The sequence below is a fragment of the Chiloscyllium plagiosum genome, unplaced genomic scaffold, assembly GCF_037043375.1.
Source record: "Chiloscyllium plagiosum isolate Xiang-an unplaced genomic scaffold, Cpla_swu_hap1 HiC_scaffold_7, whole genome shotgun sequence".
Classification (NCBI taxonomy): Eukaryota; Metazoa; Chordata; class Chondrichthyes; order Orectolobiformes; family Hemiscylliidae; genus Chiloscyllium; species Chiloscyllium plagiosum.
In genome coordinates this window covers 119,972,101-119,990,314 of record NW_028270145.1, presented here as the reverse complement: position 1 = coordinate 119,990,314, position 18,214 = coordinate 119,972,101, and the positions used below count along the sequence as shown (strand labels likewise).

Genomic DNA, 18,214 nt, shown 5'->3' with positions numbered 1-18,214 from the left:
TATTTCCAAGTCAGGATGGTGAAAGTGGGGGATTCAGTGCTAATGATACTATTGACTACCAAGGAAGTTTTTCATGTTGAACATGGTCATAGCCTGGCATGAATGTGTGGCAAGAATGTTCCTTGCCCCTTGTCAGCCCAAGCCTGGATATTGTCCAGATCTTGTTCCATTTGAACATGGACTGCTCCAGTACCTGAGGAGTGGTGAATGGTGCTGAACATTGTGTAATCATCGGGGACCATCCCCACTTCTGACCTTCTGATGGAGGGAAGGTCATTGATGAAGCAGCTGAAGATGGTTGGGTCTAGGACACTCCCCTGAGGAACTCCTGCAGATATGTCCTGGAGCTGAGATGACTGACCACCAATGACCATAACCATCTTCTTATGTACCAGGTGTGACTCTAACCAGCGGAGAGTTTGCCCCCTGATCCCCATTGATCCCAGTTTAGCCAGGGCTCCGTGATGCTGGGCTGAAGGGCTGGGTTGGTTCAGTGATAGAAGCGAATGCGGGTTGGGATTTATCTCTACGTGTTCTTTATGCTGTGTTGCTGGGTTTGGGACATTGTGTCATGATTCAAGCGTTGTTGATGTTGTCTCTTTCTGCAGACGGACTGATCATAAACTCAAACCAAAGTTGCAAGTGTGAGACACCTTGTCACCTAACGAGGTACAATAAGGAACTTTCCATGGTGAAAATGCCGAGCAAGGGCTCCTCTAAATACCTGGCAAAGAAATTCAACACCACAGAGCGAAACATTAAGTATGTCTTTCTGCTCCTCTTTACTGTCCACTCACTAAAAGCTGGCGGGAGGCAGGTACAACACAGAGTGGACCAGACCCACACGTACTAAAGGGAAACCTGGGAATGAAAGTCTAAAAGGGAACTGTTTGTGGTTTGACACAACAGGTGTCTCACTGGAGAAAGTATATTTTTTCAAAGCTTTTTGTCATAGAGTCATAGAGATGTACAGCATGGAAACAGACCCTTCGGTCCAACCCGTCCATGCTGACCAGTTATCCCAACCCAATCTAGTCCCACCTGCCAGCACCCGGCCCATATCCCTCCAAACCCTTCCTATTTATATACCCACCCAGCTGCCTCTTAAATGTTGTGGTTCTGTTCGCCGAGCTGGGAGTTTTTGTTGCAAACGTTTCATCCCCTGTCTAGGTGACATCCTCAGTGCTTGGGAGCCTCCTGTGAAGCGCTTCTGTGGTGTTTCCTCCAGCATTTATAGTGGCCTGTCCCTGCCGCTTCCGGTTGTCAGTTTCAGCTGTCCACTGTAGTGGCCGGTCTATTGGGTCCAGGTCGATGTGTTTGTTGATGGAGTTTGTGGATGAGTGCCATGCTTCTAGGAATTCCCTGGCTGTTCTTTGTTTCGCTTGCCCTATAATGGTAGTGTTGTCCCAGTCAAATTCATGTTGCTTGTCGTCTGCGTGTGTGGCTACTGGGGATAGCTGGTCGTGTCGTTTCGTGGCTAGTTGATGTTCATGGATGCGGATCGTTAGCTGTCTTCCTGTTTGTCCTATATAGTGTTTTGTGCAGTCCTTGCATGGGATTTTGTACACTACATTAGTTTTGCTCATGTTGGGTATCGGGTCCTTCGTTCTGGTGAGTTGTTGTCTGAGCGTGGCTGTTGGTTTGTGTGCTGTTATAAGTCCTAGTGGTCGCAGTAGTCTGGCTGTCATTTCAGAGATGTTCTTGATGTATGGTAGTGTGGCTAGTCCTTTGGGTTGCGGCATGTCCTCGTTCCGTTGTCTTTCCCTTAGGCATCTGTTGATGAAATTGCAGGGGTATCCGTTTTGGCGAATACATTGTGTAGGGTTAAAAATCATACAACACCAGGTTATAGTCCAACAGGTTTAATTGGAAGCACACTCGCTTTCGGAGCGACGCTCCTTCATCAGGTGATTGTCGCTCCGAAAGCAAGTGCTTCCAATTAAACCTGTTGGACTATAACCTGGTGTTGTGTGATTTTTAACTTTGTACACCCCAGTCCAACACCGGTATCTCCAAATCATGACATTGTATAGGTGTTCCTCTTCCTCTTTTTGCAGTTGTGGCCCTTTTGAACAGTGTCTTGATGCAACTTCGTTTGTGTGTTGGGGTGGTTGCTTTCGTAGTTCAGGACTTGGTCTGTGTGTGTGGCTTTCCTGTATACCCTTGTAGTGAATTCTCCGTTCGGTGTTCTCTGTACCATCACGTCTAGGAATGGGAGTTGGTTGTCCTTTTCTTCCTCTCTCGTGAATCGGATTCCTGTGAGTGTGGAGTTGATGATCCGGTGTGTTTTCTCTATTTCCGTGTTTTTAATGATTACAAAGGTGTCATCAACGTATCTGACCCAGAGTTTGGGTTGAATTTGTGATAAGACTGTTTGTTCTAACCTTTGCATTACCACTTCAGCTATGAGTCCTGAGATCGGTGATCCCATGGGTGTGCCAAAGGACTAGCCACACTACCATACATCAGGAGCATTTCTGAACTGACAGCCAGACTACTGCGACCCCTAGGACTTATAACAACACACAAACCAACAGCCACTCTCAGACAACAACTCACCAGAACGAAGGACCTGATACCCAGTATGAGCAAAACCAATGTAGTGTACAAAATACCATGCAAGGATTGCACAAAACACTACATAGGACAAACAGGAAGACAGCTAACAATCCGCATCCATGAACATCAACTAGCCACGAAACGACACGACCAGCTATCCTTAGTAGCCACACACGCAGATGACAAGCAAAATGAATTCGACTGGGACAACACTACTATCATAGGGCAAGCCAGACAGAGAACAGCCAGGGAATTCCTAGAGGCATGGCACTCATCCACAGATTCAATCAATAAGCACATCAACTTGGACCCAATATACCGGCCACTACAGTGGACAGCTGGAACTGACAACCGGAAGCGGCAGGGACAGACCACTATAAACGCCAGAGGAAAGATCACAGAAGCGCTTCACAGGAGGCTCCCAAGCACGGAGGATGTCACCTAGACAGGGGACGAAACATCTGCAACACAAATTCCCAGCTCAGCGAAGAGAACCACAGCAACGAGCACCCGAGCTACAAATCTTCTCACAAACTTTGAATGCCTTTTAAATGCTGTAATTGTACCAGCCTCCACCACATCCTCTGGCAGCTCATTCCATACACGTACCACCCTCTGTGTGAAAAAGTTGCCCCTTAGGTCTCTTTTATATCTTTCCCCTCTCACCCTAAACCTATGCCCTCTAGTTCTGGACTCCCCGACCCCAGGGAAAAGACTTTGTCTATTTATCCTATCCATGCCCCTCATAATTTTGTAAACCTCTATAAGGTCACCCCTCAGCCTCCGACACTCCAGGGAAAACAGCCCCAGCCTGTTCAGCCTCTCCCTGTAGCTCAAATCCTCCAACCCTGGCAACATCCTTGTAAATCTTTTCTGAACCCTTTCAAGTTTCACAACACCTTTCCGATAGGAAGGAGACCAGAATTGCACACAATATTCCAACAGTGGCCTAACCAATGTCCTGTACAGCCGCAACATGACCTCCCAACTCCTGTACTCAATACTCTGACCAATAAAGGAAAGCATACCAAATGCCTTCTTCACTATCCTATCTACCGCGAATCTACTTTCAAGGAGCTATGAACCTGCACTCCAAGGTTCTCTTTTGTCTTGAACTCATCAGGACAACGTATGAAAGAAGAATGCTGATTGGTTGACAAGTGGACTCTGATTAAGATATCAGAAATAGGAGAAGGAGCAGACCATTCAGCCCCTCGAACCTGCTCTGTATTCGATAGGGTCATAACTGATCCAACATTCCTCAAATCTACTTTCCTGTCCGTTCCCCATAATCCCTGATACCCTGACTCATCGAGAATCTCTCTCTCTCTCTCTCTCAGCCTTAAATATACACAAGGGCTCTCCTCCCACAGCTCCCTGCGTTAAGGACTTCCAAAGACTCACAACCCTCTGAAATCTGAACATGTTTGCTAGCTTTTTGAGATTTATGCATCAGGACTCCCAAATCCCAATGTTTCTCGGACACTGTTAAGGACACTTGCACAGGTCATAGAGTCATAGAGATGTACAGCACGGAAACAGACCCTTCGGCCCAACCCGTCCATGCCGACCAGATATCCCAACCCAATCTAGTCCCACCTGCCAGCACCCGGCCCATATCCCAACAAACCCTTCCTATTCATATACCCATCCAAATGCCTCTTAAATGTTGCAATGGTACCAGCCTCCACCACTCCCTCTGGCAGCCCATCCCATACCCGTCCACCCTCTGTGGTTTGGAGGAATGTGGGCCAAGCACAAGCAAATGGGACCAGTTCAGCTTAGGAAACCTGGTCAGCATGGATGGGTTGGGCCGAAGGGTCTGTTTCCGTGCTCTATGATGCTGTGGGTCTATAAATCCCAGTCTTCACTTTCTTCTTCCAGTTGGGACAGAACATTCTGGAAAAAGAGCTCTCTGCTTTGTGTTGTGAATGTGTCTCTTTTTGGAGGTGATACCATCATGGTCACCGAGTTCTGTGGGTGAAGGTGGGTCAAGGGGCGAGAGCAGTGAGGGCCACAGGCACAGGCAGAGGGACAGAGCCACAGGGAGTTCCCAAGGGGAAGGGTCTTCGGTTTGTCCTTTAACACCCCATCTCTCGGTCTCCTTCCAGAGATAACTATCTGGTGCTCGATGTTTATTTCGAAGCGTTAAATTTTGAAACCATTGAACAGAAGAAAGCATATGATGTGGCAGGATTACTGGGTAAGTGACACCACATTAACAGTTAGTGACAATTTCAGTCAAAACATCAGCGAGCAATGCATAGAGAAATCACCTGTCGTAAAATAGAATTCTAGTTCAGGGAGAGGGGGATCAGCTCCACCAGAGAGAGAGAGAGAGAGGGGGGGGGGGAGAGGGGGAGGCTGGAGAGAGAGAGAGAGAGAGGAGAGACTGAGGGAGAGAGGGGGAGACTGGAGAGAGAGAGGGGGAGACTGGAGAGAGAGAGAGAGAGAGAGAGAGAGAGGGGGGAGAGGGGGAGACTGGAAAGAGAGAGAGAGAGGAGAGACTGAGGGAGAGAGGAGAGACTGAGGGAGAGAGGGGGAGACTGGAGAGAGAGAGAGAGAGAGAGAGAGGAGAGACTGAGGGAGAGAGGGGGAGACTGGAGAGAGAGAGAGGAGAGACTGAGGGAGAGGGGGAGACTGGAGAGAGGCGGGGGAGGGATGATGAGAGAGAGAAAGAGGGTATGCAAAAGTGAGACTGGAGAGAGAGAGACAGAGAAAGAGAGATGGAAATTAGAGAGAGACTGAAGAGTGAGAGAGTGAGACAGAGAGAGGGAATGTGGGAGTGACATTGGAAAGAGAGCAGAAGTGAGAGACTGAAAGTGAAAGAGAGAGAGAGTCAATAGAGAGTGAGACTGGAAAGTGTGACAATGTGATTGCAGGGACAGTGAGAGTGAGATCATGGCAGGTTTGATCTGATGGTACGTGGTCATGATACTGACTTGACAAGTTAAGAAGGCATACAGTGTGTTAGCTTTTATTGGTAGAGGGATTGAGTTCCGGAGCCATGAGGTCATGTCGCAGCTGTACAAAACTCTGGTGCGGCCGCACTTGGAGTATTGTGTACAGTTCTGGTCACTGCGTTATAGGAAGGATGTGGAAGCTTTGGAAAGGGTTCAGAGGAGATGTACTAGGATGTTGCCTGGTATGGAGGGAAGGCTGAGGGACTTGAGGCTGTTTTTATTAGAGAGAAGAAGGTTGAGAGGCGACTTAATAGAGACATATAAGATAATCAGAGGGTTAGATAGGGTGGGCAGGGAGAGCCTTTTTCCAAGTATGGGGATGGCAAACACGAGGGGGCACAACTTTAAATTGAGGGGTGTTAGATATAGGACAGATGTCAGAGGTAGTTTCTTTACTCAGAGAGTATTAGGGGGTGTGGAATGCCCTGCCTGTAACAGTAGTAGACTCACCAACTTTAAGGGCATTTAAATGGTCATTGGATAAACATATGGATGAGAATGGAATAGTGTCGGATAGATGGGCTTCAGATTGGTTCCACAGGTCGGTGCAACATCGAGGGCCGAAGGGCCTGTATGCTGTAATGTTCTATGTTCTAAGTTAGTGCCATCACGATGGGCAGAATGGCCTCCTCCTGCTCTGGGGATTCTCCGATTCGGGGATTCGGGATTGGGCTGGTTTCAATTTTCCAAAACCTGTTGGATTCAGGGAAGGTTCCTTTAGATTGGAAAATGTAACTGTATTCACAAGGGGAGGAAGTCAGAGAGCAGGAAACAACAGGCCCCTGGTTACTTTAACGTCTGTCTTTGAGAAATGGTCGAAGATGGTGTTAAAGACTTTGCAACAGGAAACTTGGAGAAATTCAGAGTAACCAGGCAGAGACAACATGGTCCTGTCAAAGGGAAATCCTGTTTAACCAACTCATGAGAGTTCTCTCAGGAAGTAACGTGCAGCAGCTCAAGGGGAACCTGTGGGTGTATGGTCTTAGATTTCCAGAGGCCTTTGGTAAGCTGTCACATCAAAAAGGCTATTGAGGGAATCGGAAGCTGATGGTGAGAGGTTGTTGCACTTGGAGATGCAGAGGGATCTGGGTGTCTGAGTGTAGGAATCACAGAAGGTCAGTCTGCAGGGTCAGCAAGTGATCAGGAATGTTCATAGAATGAGATGGTTTACTGTCAGGGAGGTTACACAGTTTAATTATACAGGGCACTAGTGAGACCACATCAGACCATAAGAAATAGGAACAGGAAGAGGCCATTCAGCCCCTCGAGCCTGCTCTGCCATCCAATAGGATCATGGTTGATCGGACATTTCTCACGTCCACTGTCCTGCCCCTTCCCCATAACCTCTAATGCCCCGACTGACCAAGAATCTCTCTCTATCTCAGCGTTAACTATCCACGAGGACTCTGCCCCCACAGCTCCCTGGGGTAAGGAGTTCCAAAGACTCCCAACCCTCTGAGAGAACAAATCCCTCCTCACCTCGGTCTTCACTTGGTGCCCCTTTACTCTGAGCCTGTGCCCTCTGGTCCTGGACTCTCCCATGAGGGGAAACTTCCTCTCAGCGTTGACCCTGTCAAACCCCTTAAGGATCTGATATGTTTCCATGAGATCACCTCTCGATCTTCTAAACTGGTGAAGGGCTTTTGCCCGAGACATCGATTTTCCTGCTCCTCGGATGCTGCCTGACCTGCTGTGCTTTTCCAGCACCACTCTAATCTAAACTCCTTCTAAACTCCAGTCAGTACAGTCCCAACCTGTTTAGCCTTTGCTCTTAAGACAATTCCTCCATACCTGGGAACATCCTCATGAGCCCAAACTGAACTGCCAATGCAGTAATACCTTTCCTTAAATAAGGGGACCAAAACTGCTCTCATTGCTCCAGACGTGGTCCCCCCAGCACCTTGTACAGCAGCAGTAAGATTTCCCTGTTCTTATAATCCAACCCCCTTGAAATAAGGGCCGTCCCAATTACCTGTTGTCCCTGTGTACTGGCTTTTGAGATTAGTGAGACTGAGAGTGAGGTTGGAGAAAGTGAGTGTGAGACTGGAGGGAGAGTTAGATGGGAGGATGGTGAGAATGAGTTTGAAGAGACTGTGAGAGGGAGACAGGCTGCTTTCTGATCTCCCTTTACTGTGGTTATCCTGTCTGCCATTTGAAATGTTCCTGCTTTCCCTGATTTTCTCACTGAGGGGATATTGACAGTGATTTGGTTTGGTTTGTGCTTTGTCACCAGGAGATATTGGTGGTCACATGGGCCTCTTCATTGGAGCGAGTCTCCTAACTATCCTTGAAATCATCGACTACATCTTTGAGGTGAGCTGGCCACTGCCTCCCTCGGTGTCTGCAGCAGGGTCCAGGCTGTCCACCTGGCTCTGTCACTCCCTCAGCACTGCCCTCAGTTAGAGTGTGAGCCCTGGGCTGGGGGCTGTGAAACCCCATGGGAAGAGGGTGATCCCAATCAAAAATCCCACATGGTGCTGAATTCCTGATGTTCGATACTGCAGGGGTTTACAGAGCTGTTAGCAGCTCCACCACACACAGGCCATTCACCCCATTGACCCAATGCTGCCTCAGGGACAGAGGTCAGCCTTTGCTCACATTGGCTTGGCCTTCCCCTGGGTCACAAAGCTTTTGATTGTTTTGGATTTTTAAAGAGTTATCTGTATTTTCTACAGAGCTGGGAATGCTGATGGGGATCTGATGGGTGCTTTTGTACATTAGGGAAGAGTTTCACAAGTTGGACATGGTGGAGATGTCTCCACCTGGGGGTGAGATCAGAACAAGGGGCTGTTGACGTGGGAAAGTCTCCCAGAATCCCAGAGTGTGGGGAGAATGGAGCCAGTTCCTGCAGGGAGTGGCAGAGGTGTGAACTGGAGCAGTGTGTTGGAAGGGAAGCTTGATTAACAGATCCGGGAGAGAGGAGTTGAAGGCTGGAGCTGTGGGCTGAACCAGGAGGGGGTCTGAGGAATTTGAGGGTGGTGTGTGAACAAAGGCACAGAGCGAATGTGTTCAATGTTAATGGAGACCCTGTACATGTCACTGAGAGTGGTAGGAATAGTCATGTTCCTGTAACCAGTGACGTGTTTATACTCACAACATGAGATCAGGAACTGCCTGAATGGTGCAGCCTCCTGTAGTGCAATAGCTACCGTGTTCCTCCAGCTGCTCGGTGGGAATGATGTCAATGTTCTTGTCTGTCCAGTTGATCCGGATGAAAGTCCGCCAGGTTCTGACTCCTCACCGTCACACTCCAACAAAAACACAGGACAGCATTGCAACACTCATCACAGACAACAGCAAGCTGGTGAGTAACAAAGCTGCATTACTGTAGCACCTGTCACCCCCTCAAGGTTTGCCAGAGCACTGCACAGCCAACGGAAGGAGTTGTTGATGTCACTGTTGGAGTAAGGCCAGTAACCATGCTACAAACTGACTGCGCGACTGACTAAGCCCAGGATAGCAGACTGAATGCCCCTCCCTCCTTCACCACTGCCATCTGTTCCATTTTCACACCATGCCCCAGCCAGGAGATGTTATTTTGTCTGAAGATCACAGCTATCCCTCCCTCAGGACGGGATGGTGGAGGAGCGGGAACGGTGTTGCATGGGAAATCCTGAGGCCCAACACAATGTCCCACCCTGACACGGGGCAGCACTTCAATTCAATTCACCCAAACCCAACAACTGAAACCCTCCCTCAGTGACAAACACCATCAAACATTCACCACTCTGATAAAACACACAGGCTCACGAACGGCCTTCACTGAGGGCACTCAGCCACCATTGCCCAGGTCTCGCGGACATGTCACTCCAGTCCCTCAGCGATGTAGAGACTCCGACAGCCCACAGAACGGACAAGCAAGGTAACCCCTTCAAATGTGCACTTCGGGTTGGGCAAGGGGGACCAGGTATTGCAAACAACAATTATAAATACTCTGACCCTCTGACAGTGCAGCACTCCCTCAGCACTGACCCTCTGACAGTGCGGCACTCCCTCAGCACTGACCCTCTGACAGTGCGGCACTCCCTCAGCACTGACCCTCTGACAGTGCAGCACTCCCTCAGCACTGACCCTCTGACAGTGCAGCACTCCCTCAGCACTGACCCTCTGACAGTGCAGCACTCCCTCAGCACTGACCCTCTGACAGTGCGGCACTCCCTCAGCACTGACCCTCTGACAGTGCGGCACTCCCTCAGCACTGACCCTCTGACAGTGCAGCACTCCCTCAGCACTGACCCTCTGACAGTGCAGCACTCCCTCAGCACTGACCCTCTGACAGTGCAGCACTCCCTCAGCATTGACCCTCCGACAGTGCAGCACTCCCTCAGTACTGACCCTCTGACAGTGCAGCACTCCCTCAGCACTGAACCTACGACAGTGTAGCACTCCCTCAGCACTGAGCCTACGACAGTGTAGCACTCCCTCAGCACTGAACCTACGACAGTGTAGCACTCCCTCAGCACTGAACCTACGACAGTGTCGCACTCCCTCAGCACTGACCTTCATGTGAAAAGGATGCCCTGAGTTTGAATAGCTGCGCTGTGATTGGTGGAGGTTTTGGGGTAATATTCCCTGCTGTGTGTTTGTGTCAGGGTCAGTGAATTCCCGCTCGGTTTGAGCCTGGATAAGGCGCTGCCTGATGGATATGCGGGGTTTGTCTCACAGGACAGTCTGTGTTGTTTTCCCACAGAGCTCAAGTGAGGCTCTCCGCTGCACTCCTGAAGGAATGTCCATTCCGACCAATCCGGCCTCTCACCGTCCCCAGCACAGGCTCCCCTACCAGGACTTTGCGTGTTGACTGTGAAGAGGGTCTCTGGCTCCAGCCGTCCCTCCTGACCTTGTGTCCTTCTCCCCTTCTCCCTCCTCCCTGCCTTCCTCCTGCCCTTACCCCTCTGTCGGACCGTGTGTACAGCCAACTGTTTGACTCCTGAAGTCTCCGCCATCTAATCAACTCCTTCAGCAGTGGAACCACAAGCCAAAGTCTGCACAATCCTCGTCAATATTTCCAACAACCTGACCTCTGTCCAGGGACCTGTTTCGTTGCTGTAGTAACCATGTGTATTCAAAACATTTCCTTCAGACTGGATAATACCTCTTTCTATCTCTCTAACTTTCCCTGTTGATTAGGTTCCCAGTGATGTTGTTGTCCTGTCGGTGAATGTAATGCAGTGTTTGTACCATGGGCAGACTGCCTAGCCTTCGCTCTCGGAGTGAGAGGGGGCCCACAGGTACCTTGTGGGAAATGGGTTGGGTTCCTATTGGTGGGCCCTGACTGTGAGAGGCCTCCTCAGGACCAGGAGGTCTCCTGTTTTAGTCAGGATTCGGAGAATGCCAAGCAGAAGCAATGCTGAGCTGCTGGCAGAGAAATGCTCGGAATTTTGTGCAAGGGTTAGGAATGAATTGGATTTGGTCTGACTGAGTTAGGTTAAAGATCAGAAATGTAGCTGTGCAGGAGGCTGAGTGAGGCAGCCTTTGTACCACGCTGCTCCTGCACTGAATTCATGTCACATTCTCACCTCTCACGCGCACTGACACCTTCATTGGATTGACTGGTTCCAACCTCATATTCCTGCCTGGGTTATCCTCCCTCTCCAATTCCCCCACCACCCATCACTCTCCCAAACCCTTCCCGTTACTGAGGAAGCTCAGTCTGAGGAAAGCCGAGATTGATAGATTTCTGATTCTCAATGGCGTACAGGGTTATGGGGAGGGGCTAGAGAAACCGTATTGACACCATGATGGTATTGAATCACGGGCCATGTTCAATGGGCTGAATGAACCCTCATTCCTGATGAAGGGCTCATGCCCGAAACATTGACTGTCCTGCTCCTCAGATGCTGCCTGACCTGCTGCATATCCCTCCAAACCCTTCCTATTCATATACCCATCCAGATGCCTCTTAAATGTTGTAATTGTACCAGCCTCCACCACATCCTCTGGCAGCTCATTCCATACACGTACCACCCTCTGTGTGAAAAAGTTGCCCCTTAGGTCTCTTTTTATCTTTCCCCCTCTCACCCTAAATCTATGCCCTCTAGTTCTGGACTCCCCGACCCCAGGGAAAAGACTTTGTCTATTTATCATATCCATATCCCTCATGATTTTGTAAACCCCTATAAGGTCACCCCTCAGCTTCCGATGCTCCAGGGAAAACAGCCCCAGCCTGTTCAGCCTCTCCCTGTAGCTCAAATCCTCCAACCCTGGTAACATCCTTGTAAATCTTTTCTGAACCCTTTCAAGTTACACAATATCTTTCCGATAGGAAGGAGACCAGAATTGCACACAATATTCTAACAGTGGCCTAACCAATGTCCTGTACAGCCGCAACATGACCTCCCAACTCCTGTACTCAATACTCTGACCAATAAAGGAAAGCATACCAAACGCCTTCTTCACTATCCTATCTACCTGCGATTCCACTTTCAAGGTCTCTTTGTTCAGCTCATCTGAAAGATGGCACTGACAGTGCAGCACTCCCTCAGCACTGACTCTCTGACAGTGCTGCACTCCCTCAGCACTGACTCTCTGACAGTGCAGCACTCCCTCAGCACTGACCCTGTGACAGTGCGGCACTCCCTCAGCACTGACCCTCCGACAGTGCGGCACTCCCTCAGCCCTGACCCTCGAACAGTACAGCACTCCCTCAGCACTGACCCTCTGACAGTGCGGCACTCCCTCAGGACTGACCCTCTGACAGTGCGGCCCTCCCTCAGTACTGACCCTCTGACAGTGTGGCACTCCCTCAGTACTGACCCTCTGACAGTGCGGCACTCCCACAGTACTGACCCTCTGACAGTGTGGCACTCCCTCAGTACTGACCCTCTGACAGTGCGGCACTCCCTCAGCACTGACCCTCTGACAGTGCGGCACTCCCTCAGTACTGACCCTCGAACAGTGCGGCACTCCCTCAGCACTGACCTTCTGACAGTGCGGTACTCCCTCAGTACTGACCGTCTGACATTGCGGCACTCCCTCAGCACTGACCCTCTGACAGTGCGGCACTCCCTCAGTACTGACCCTCTTACAGTGTGGCACTCCCTCAGCACTGACCCTCTGACAGTGCGGCCCTCCCTCAGTACTGACCCTCGAACAGTGCGGCACTCCCTCAGCACTGACCCTCTGACAGTGCGGTATTCCCTCAGTACTGACCCTCTGACAGTGCGGCACTCCCTCAGCACTGACCCTCTGACAGTGCGGCACTCCCTCAGTACTGACCCTCTGACAGTGCGGCACTCCCTCAGTACTGACCCTCTGACAGTGCAGCAATCCCTCAGCACTGACCCTCTGACAGTGCGGCACTTCCGCAGCACTGACCCTCTGACAGTGCAGCACTCCCTCAGCATTGACCCTCTGACAGTGCGGCACTCCCTCAGTACTGACCCTCTGACAGTGTGGAACTCCCTCAGCACTGACTCTCTGACAGTGTGGCCCTCCCTCAGTACTGACCCTCGAACAGTGTGTCACTCCCTCAGCACTGACCCTCCGACAGTGCGGCCGTCCCTCAGTACTGACTCTCTGACAGTGCGGCATTCCCTCAGTACTGACCCTCGAACAGTGCGTCACTCCCTCAGCACTGACCCTCCGACAGTGCGGCCCTCCCTCAGTACTGACTCTCTGACAGTGCGGCATTCCCTCAGTACTGACCCTCGAACAGTGCGTCACTCCCTCAGCACTGACCCTCTGACAGTGCGGCACTCCCTCAGTACTGACCCTCTGACAGTGCGGCACTCCCTCAGCCCTGACCCTCTGACAGTGCGGCACTCCCTCAGCCCTGACCCTCTGACAGTACGGCACTCCCTCAGCCCTGACCCTCTGACAGTGCGGCACTCCCTCAGCACTGACCCTCCGACAGTGCTGCACTCCCTCAGTACTGACCCTTGGACAATGTCTTGTTAGGTTTATTTCAGACAACAATGAAGGGTCAGCCCCATAGCTGAGAGTCTGCTGTCGCATTTCGGCCAGACCATGTTCAATATCCTTCCCTGAGGTGTATGAGTGACCCCAATGGGATTTTACAACGAATGATGACTGTTACCCCGTCACTGTGACTGGACTGAGCTATCAAGCTATCGGATCTATTAACTCCCACAGCTACCCTGTTAGGATAACTGACACTGAGCCCACTGCATTTACCTGGGTCCCTGGGGTATTAACTTGGTGACATTACCCCTCGCCCGTGGCTCCCCCAGCGGACTGTGTATCTCATCCTGAACATTACCCTCTGTCCCGAGGTACAGGACTGAAGTCAGAACTGTCTGGCTGTGAGGAGTGGGAGACTGAGAGAGAGAGACCCACTGATGGTGTGGAATGCACGAACTGAAGTGTTTACATTTCTGTAGTTGTGACTGAGATTCAGCTGCGTCTTTACAGTGCCAGCCTCAATCACAGTAAAGCTCAGGATTCGGCTCAGGTTGCTGAGTAATCTTAGATTGAGAAGTCAAGGAACCTTGTTAAAACTCCAGAAAGTAATGTGCCCCTGGGGAATCCAGTCTCAGAGAGGAGAGAATCAGTGATCAAGCATGGGAGGGGGACGGGGGTCCCTGCAGATCTCACCATCAGGTGTTTATAATTCACAAAGACACTGGATTATTCTGTATGTTTTTAAAGCTGTTTTAATGTTGAACGGAAAAATGTGGATTATATAATTGTAGCTAAACTCAAATATTCTCAGAATAAATTCAAAAACTGAAAGCCAATTGAAATTATCAAATTATTAATGATTTTGTGTCAGTTTATTTTTAACTTGAGGAAAAGAAGCTCCCAAACACATTTATGATGGTTTCTATCTGCAGCACTCCCTCATCACTGACCCTCTGACAGTGCGGCACTCCCTCATCACTGACCCTCTGACAGTGCGGCACTCCCTCAGTACTGACCCACTGACAGTGCAGCACTCCCTCAGCACTGACCCTCTGACAGTGCGGCACTCCCTCAGCACTGACCCTCTGACAGTGCAGCACTCCCTCAGTACTGACCCTCTGACAGTGCGGCACTCCCTCAGCACAGACCCACTGACAGTGCAGCACTCCCTCAGCACAGACCCACTGACAGTGCAGCACTCCCTCAGCACAGACCCACTGACAGTGCAGCACTCCCTCAGCACAGACCCTCTGACAGTGCAGCACTCCCTCAGCACAGACCCTCTGACAGTGCAGCACTCCCTCAGCACTGACCCTCTGACAGTGCGGCACTCCCTCATCACTGACCCTCTGACAGTGCGGCACTCCCTCAGTACTGACCCACTGACAGTGCAGCACTCCCTCAGCACTGACCCTCTGACAGTGCGGCACTCCCTCAGCACTGACCCTCTGACAATGCAGCACTCCCTCATCACTGACCCTCTGACAGTGCGGCACTCCCTCAGTACTGACCCACTGACAGTGCAGCACTCCCTCAGCACTGACCCTCTGACAGTGCGGCACTCCCTCAGTACTGACCCTCTGACAGTGTGGCACTCACTCAGTACTGACCCACTGACAGTGCAGCACTCCCTCAGCACTGACCCTCTGACAGTGCAGCACTCCCTCAGTACTGACCCTCTGACAGTGCGGCACTCCCTCAGCACAGACCCACTGACAGTGCAGCACTCCCTCAGCACAGACCCACTGACAGTGCAGCACTCCCTCAGCACAGACCCTCTGACAGTGCAGCACTCCCTCAGCACAGACCCTCTGACAGTGCAGCACTCCCTCAGCACTGACCCTCTGACAGTGCGGCACTCCCTCAGCACTGACCCTCTGACAGTGTGGCACTCCCTCAGTACTGACCCACTGACAGTGCGGCACTCCCTCAGCACTGACCCTCCGACAGTGCGGCACTCCCTCAGCACTGACCCTCCGACAGTGCGGCACTCCCTCAGCACTGACCCTCTGACAGTAGGGCATTCCCTCAGCACTGACCCACTGACAGTGCGGCACTCCCTCAGCACTGACCCACTGACAGTACGGCATTCCCTCAGCACTGACCCTCTGACAGTGCGGCACTCCCTCAGTACTGACCCTCTGACAGTGCAGCATTCCCTCAGTACTGACCCTCTGACAGTGCGGCACTCCCTCTGCACTAACCCTCTGACAGTGCGGCACTCCCTCAGTACTGACCCTCTGACAGTACGGCATTCCCTCAGCACAGGCCCTCTGACAGTGCGGCACTCCCTCAGCACGGACCGTCTGAAAGTGCGGCATTCCCTCAGCACAGACCCTCTGACAGTGCGGCACTCCCTCAGTACTGACTCTCTGACAGTGCAGCACTCCCTCAGCACTGACCCTCTAACAGTGCAGCACATCCCTCAGTACTGACCCTCTGACAGTGCAGCACTCCCTCAGTACTGACCCTCTGACAGTGCAGCAATCCCTCAGCACTGACCCTCTGACAGTGCGGCACTCCCGCAGCACTGACCCTCTGACAGTGCAGCACTCCCTCAGCACTGACCCTCTGACAGCTCGGCACTCCCTCAGTACTGACTCTCTGACAGTGCGGCACTCCCTCAGCACTGACCCTCTGACAGTGCAGCAGTCCCTCATACTGACCCTCTGACAGTGCGGCACTCCCTCAGTACTGACTCTCTGACAGTGCGGCACTCCCTCAGTACTGACCCTCTGACAGTGCAGCACTCCCTCAGTACTGACCCTCTGACAGTGCAGCACTCCCTCCGCACTGACCCTCTGACAGTGCTGCACTCCCTCCGCACTGACCCTCTGACAGTGTGGCACTCCCTCATACTGACCCTCTGACAGTGCGGCACCCCCTCAGTACTGACCCTCTGACAGTGCGGCACTCCCTCAGCACTGACCCTCTGACAGTGCTGCACTCCCTCAGCACTGACCCTCTGACAGTGCAGCACTCCCTCCGCACTGACCCTCTGACAGTGCTGCACTCCCTCAGCACTGACCCTCTGACAGTGCGGCACTGCCTCCGCACTGACCCTCTGACAGTGTGGCACTCCCTCATACTGACCCTCTGACAGTGCGGCACTCCCTCAGCACTGACCCTCTGACAGCGCGGCACTCCCTCAGTACTGACCCTCTGACAGCGCGGCACTCCCTCAGTACTGACCCTCTGACAGTGTGGCACTCCCTCAGCACTGACCCTCTGACAGTGCGGCACTCCCTCAGTACTGACCCTCCGACAGTGCAATACTCCCTCAGCACTGACCCTCTGACAGTGCGGCACTCCCTCAGCACTGACCCTCTGACAGTGCAGCACTCCCTCAGCACTGACCCTCTGACAGTGCGGCACTCCCTCCGCACTGACCCTCTGACAGTGCAGCACTCCCTCCGCACTGACCCTCTGACAGTGCAGCACTCCCTCAGTACTGACCCTCTGACAGTGCAGCACTCCCTCAGTACTGACCCTCTGACAGTGCGGCACTCCCTCAGTACTGACCCTCTGACAGTGCGGCACTCCCTCAGCACTGACCCTCTGACAGTGCGGCACTCCCTCAGTACTGACCCTCTGACAGTGCGGCACTCCCTCAGCACTGACCCTCTGACAGTGCAGCACTCCCTCAGCACTGACCCTCTGACAGTGCAGCACTCCCTCAGCACTGACCCTCTAACAGTGCAGCACATCCCTCAGTACTGACCCTCTGACAGTGCGGCACTCCCTCAGCACTGACCCTCTGACAGTGCTGCATCCCTCAATCTCCTTATTTGTATTTGGCACCAACACCCCCACAACAAACTGCAACACTCAGTCAATCCTGTTGCAGCACTGGGTTCAGGCTGCAGGTTTCCCCCCCACCCAGCAGGATCTCGAAACCTTCTGGAACCTTCTCTGTTGCTGTGAATACCATGCTCACGGGATGTTTAAGAGATTTCTCCAGGGTTTTTGAGGTTTCATTATATATAGAACATAGAAAAGTACAGCACAGAACAGGCCCTTCGGCCCATGATGTGGGACCGAGGGTTAATCCTAATGTAATGTAATGGGGTGGCACAGTAGCTCAGTGGTTAGCACTGCTACCTCACAACACCAGGGACCCAGGTTCGATTCCCGCCTCAGGTGACTGACTGTGTGGAGTTTGCACGTTCTCCCCGTGTCTGCGTGGGTTTCCTCCGGGTGCTCCGGTTTCCTCCCACAGTCCCAAGATGTGCAGGTCAGGGGGATTGGCCATGATAAATTGCCTGAAGTGTTAGGTGCATTAGTCGGGGGGGTTGGGTTACTCTTCGGAGGGTCGGTGTGGACTTCTTGGGCTGAAGGGCTGTTTCCACTCTGTTGGGAATCTAATCTAAAATAAAATAACTTAACCTCCGCTCTCCTCACCTCACTGCTATCCTTGTGCCTGTCCAGCAGTTGCTTAAATGTCCCTAATGACTCTGCTTCCACCATCACAGTTGGCAACGCATTCCATGCATTCACATCTCTCTGCGTAAAGAACCTATCTCTGATGTCTCCTTTATACCTTCCTCCAAATATCTTCAAACTATGACCCCTCGTACCAGTCAATCCTGCCCTGGGGAAAAGTCTCTGGCTATTGACTCTATCCATGCCTCTCATTATCTTGTATACCTTGATCAGGTCTCCTCTCTTCCTCCTTCTCTACAGAGAGAAAAGTCCGAGCTTATTCAACCTTTCTTCATAAGGCAAGCCCTCCAGTCCAGGCAGCGTCCTGGTAAACCTTCTTTGCACCCTCTCCAAAGCCTCTGTATCTTTCCTATAGTAGGGTGACCAGAACTAGACACAATATTCCAACT

At 51.8% G+C, this 18,214-nt stretch overlaps 1 protein-coding gene across 1 annotated transcript in view; it reads left to right on the top strand.

Moving 5' to 3' along the window:
* The window catches only part of LOC148149691 (acid-sensing ion channel 4-A-like), a 254,137-nt gene extending 241,883 nt beyond the window's left edge, over positions 1-12,254 (top strand). The window contains exons 6-10 of the mRNA XM_087989435.1: positions 609-762; positions 4,671-4,762; positions 7,756-7,835; positions 8,725-8,826; positions 10,213-12,254. Of these exons, the coding sequence (XP_087845561.1) occupies positions 609-762; positions 4,671-4,762; positions 7,756-7,835; positions 8,725-8,826; positions 10,213-10,320 (536 nt within the window). The 3' untranslated portion in view covers positions 10,321-12,254. The remainder of the gene's footprint in view (positions 1-608; positions 763-4,670; positions 4,763-7,755; positions 7,836-8,724; positions 8,827-10,212) is intronic.
* Positions 12,255-18,214: the final 5,960 nt, after the last annotated feature.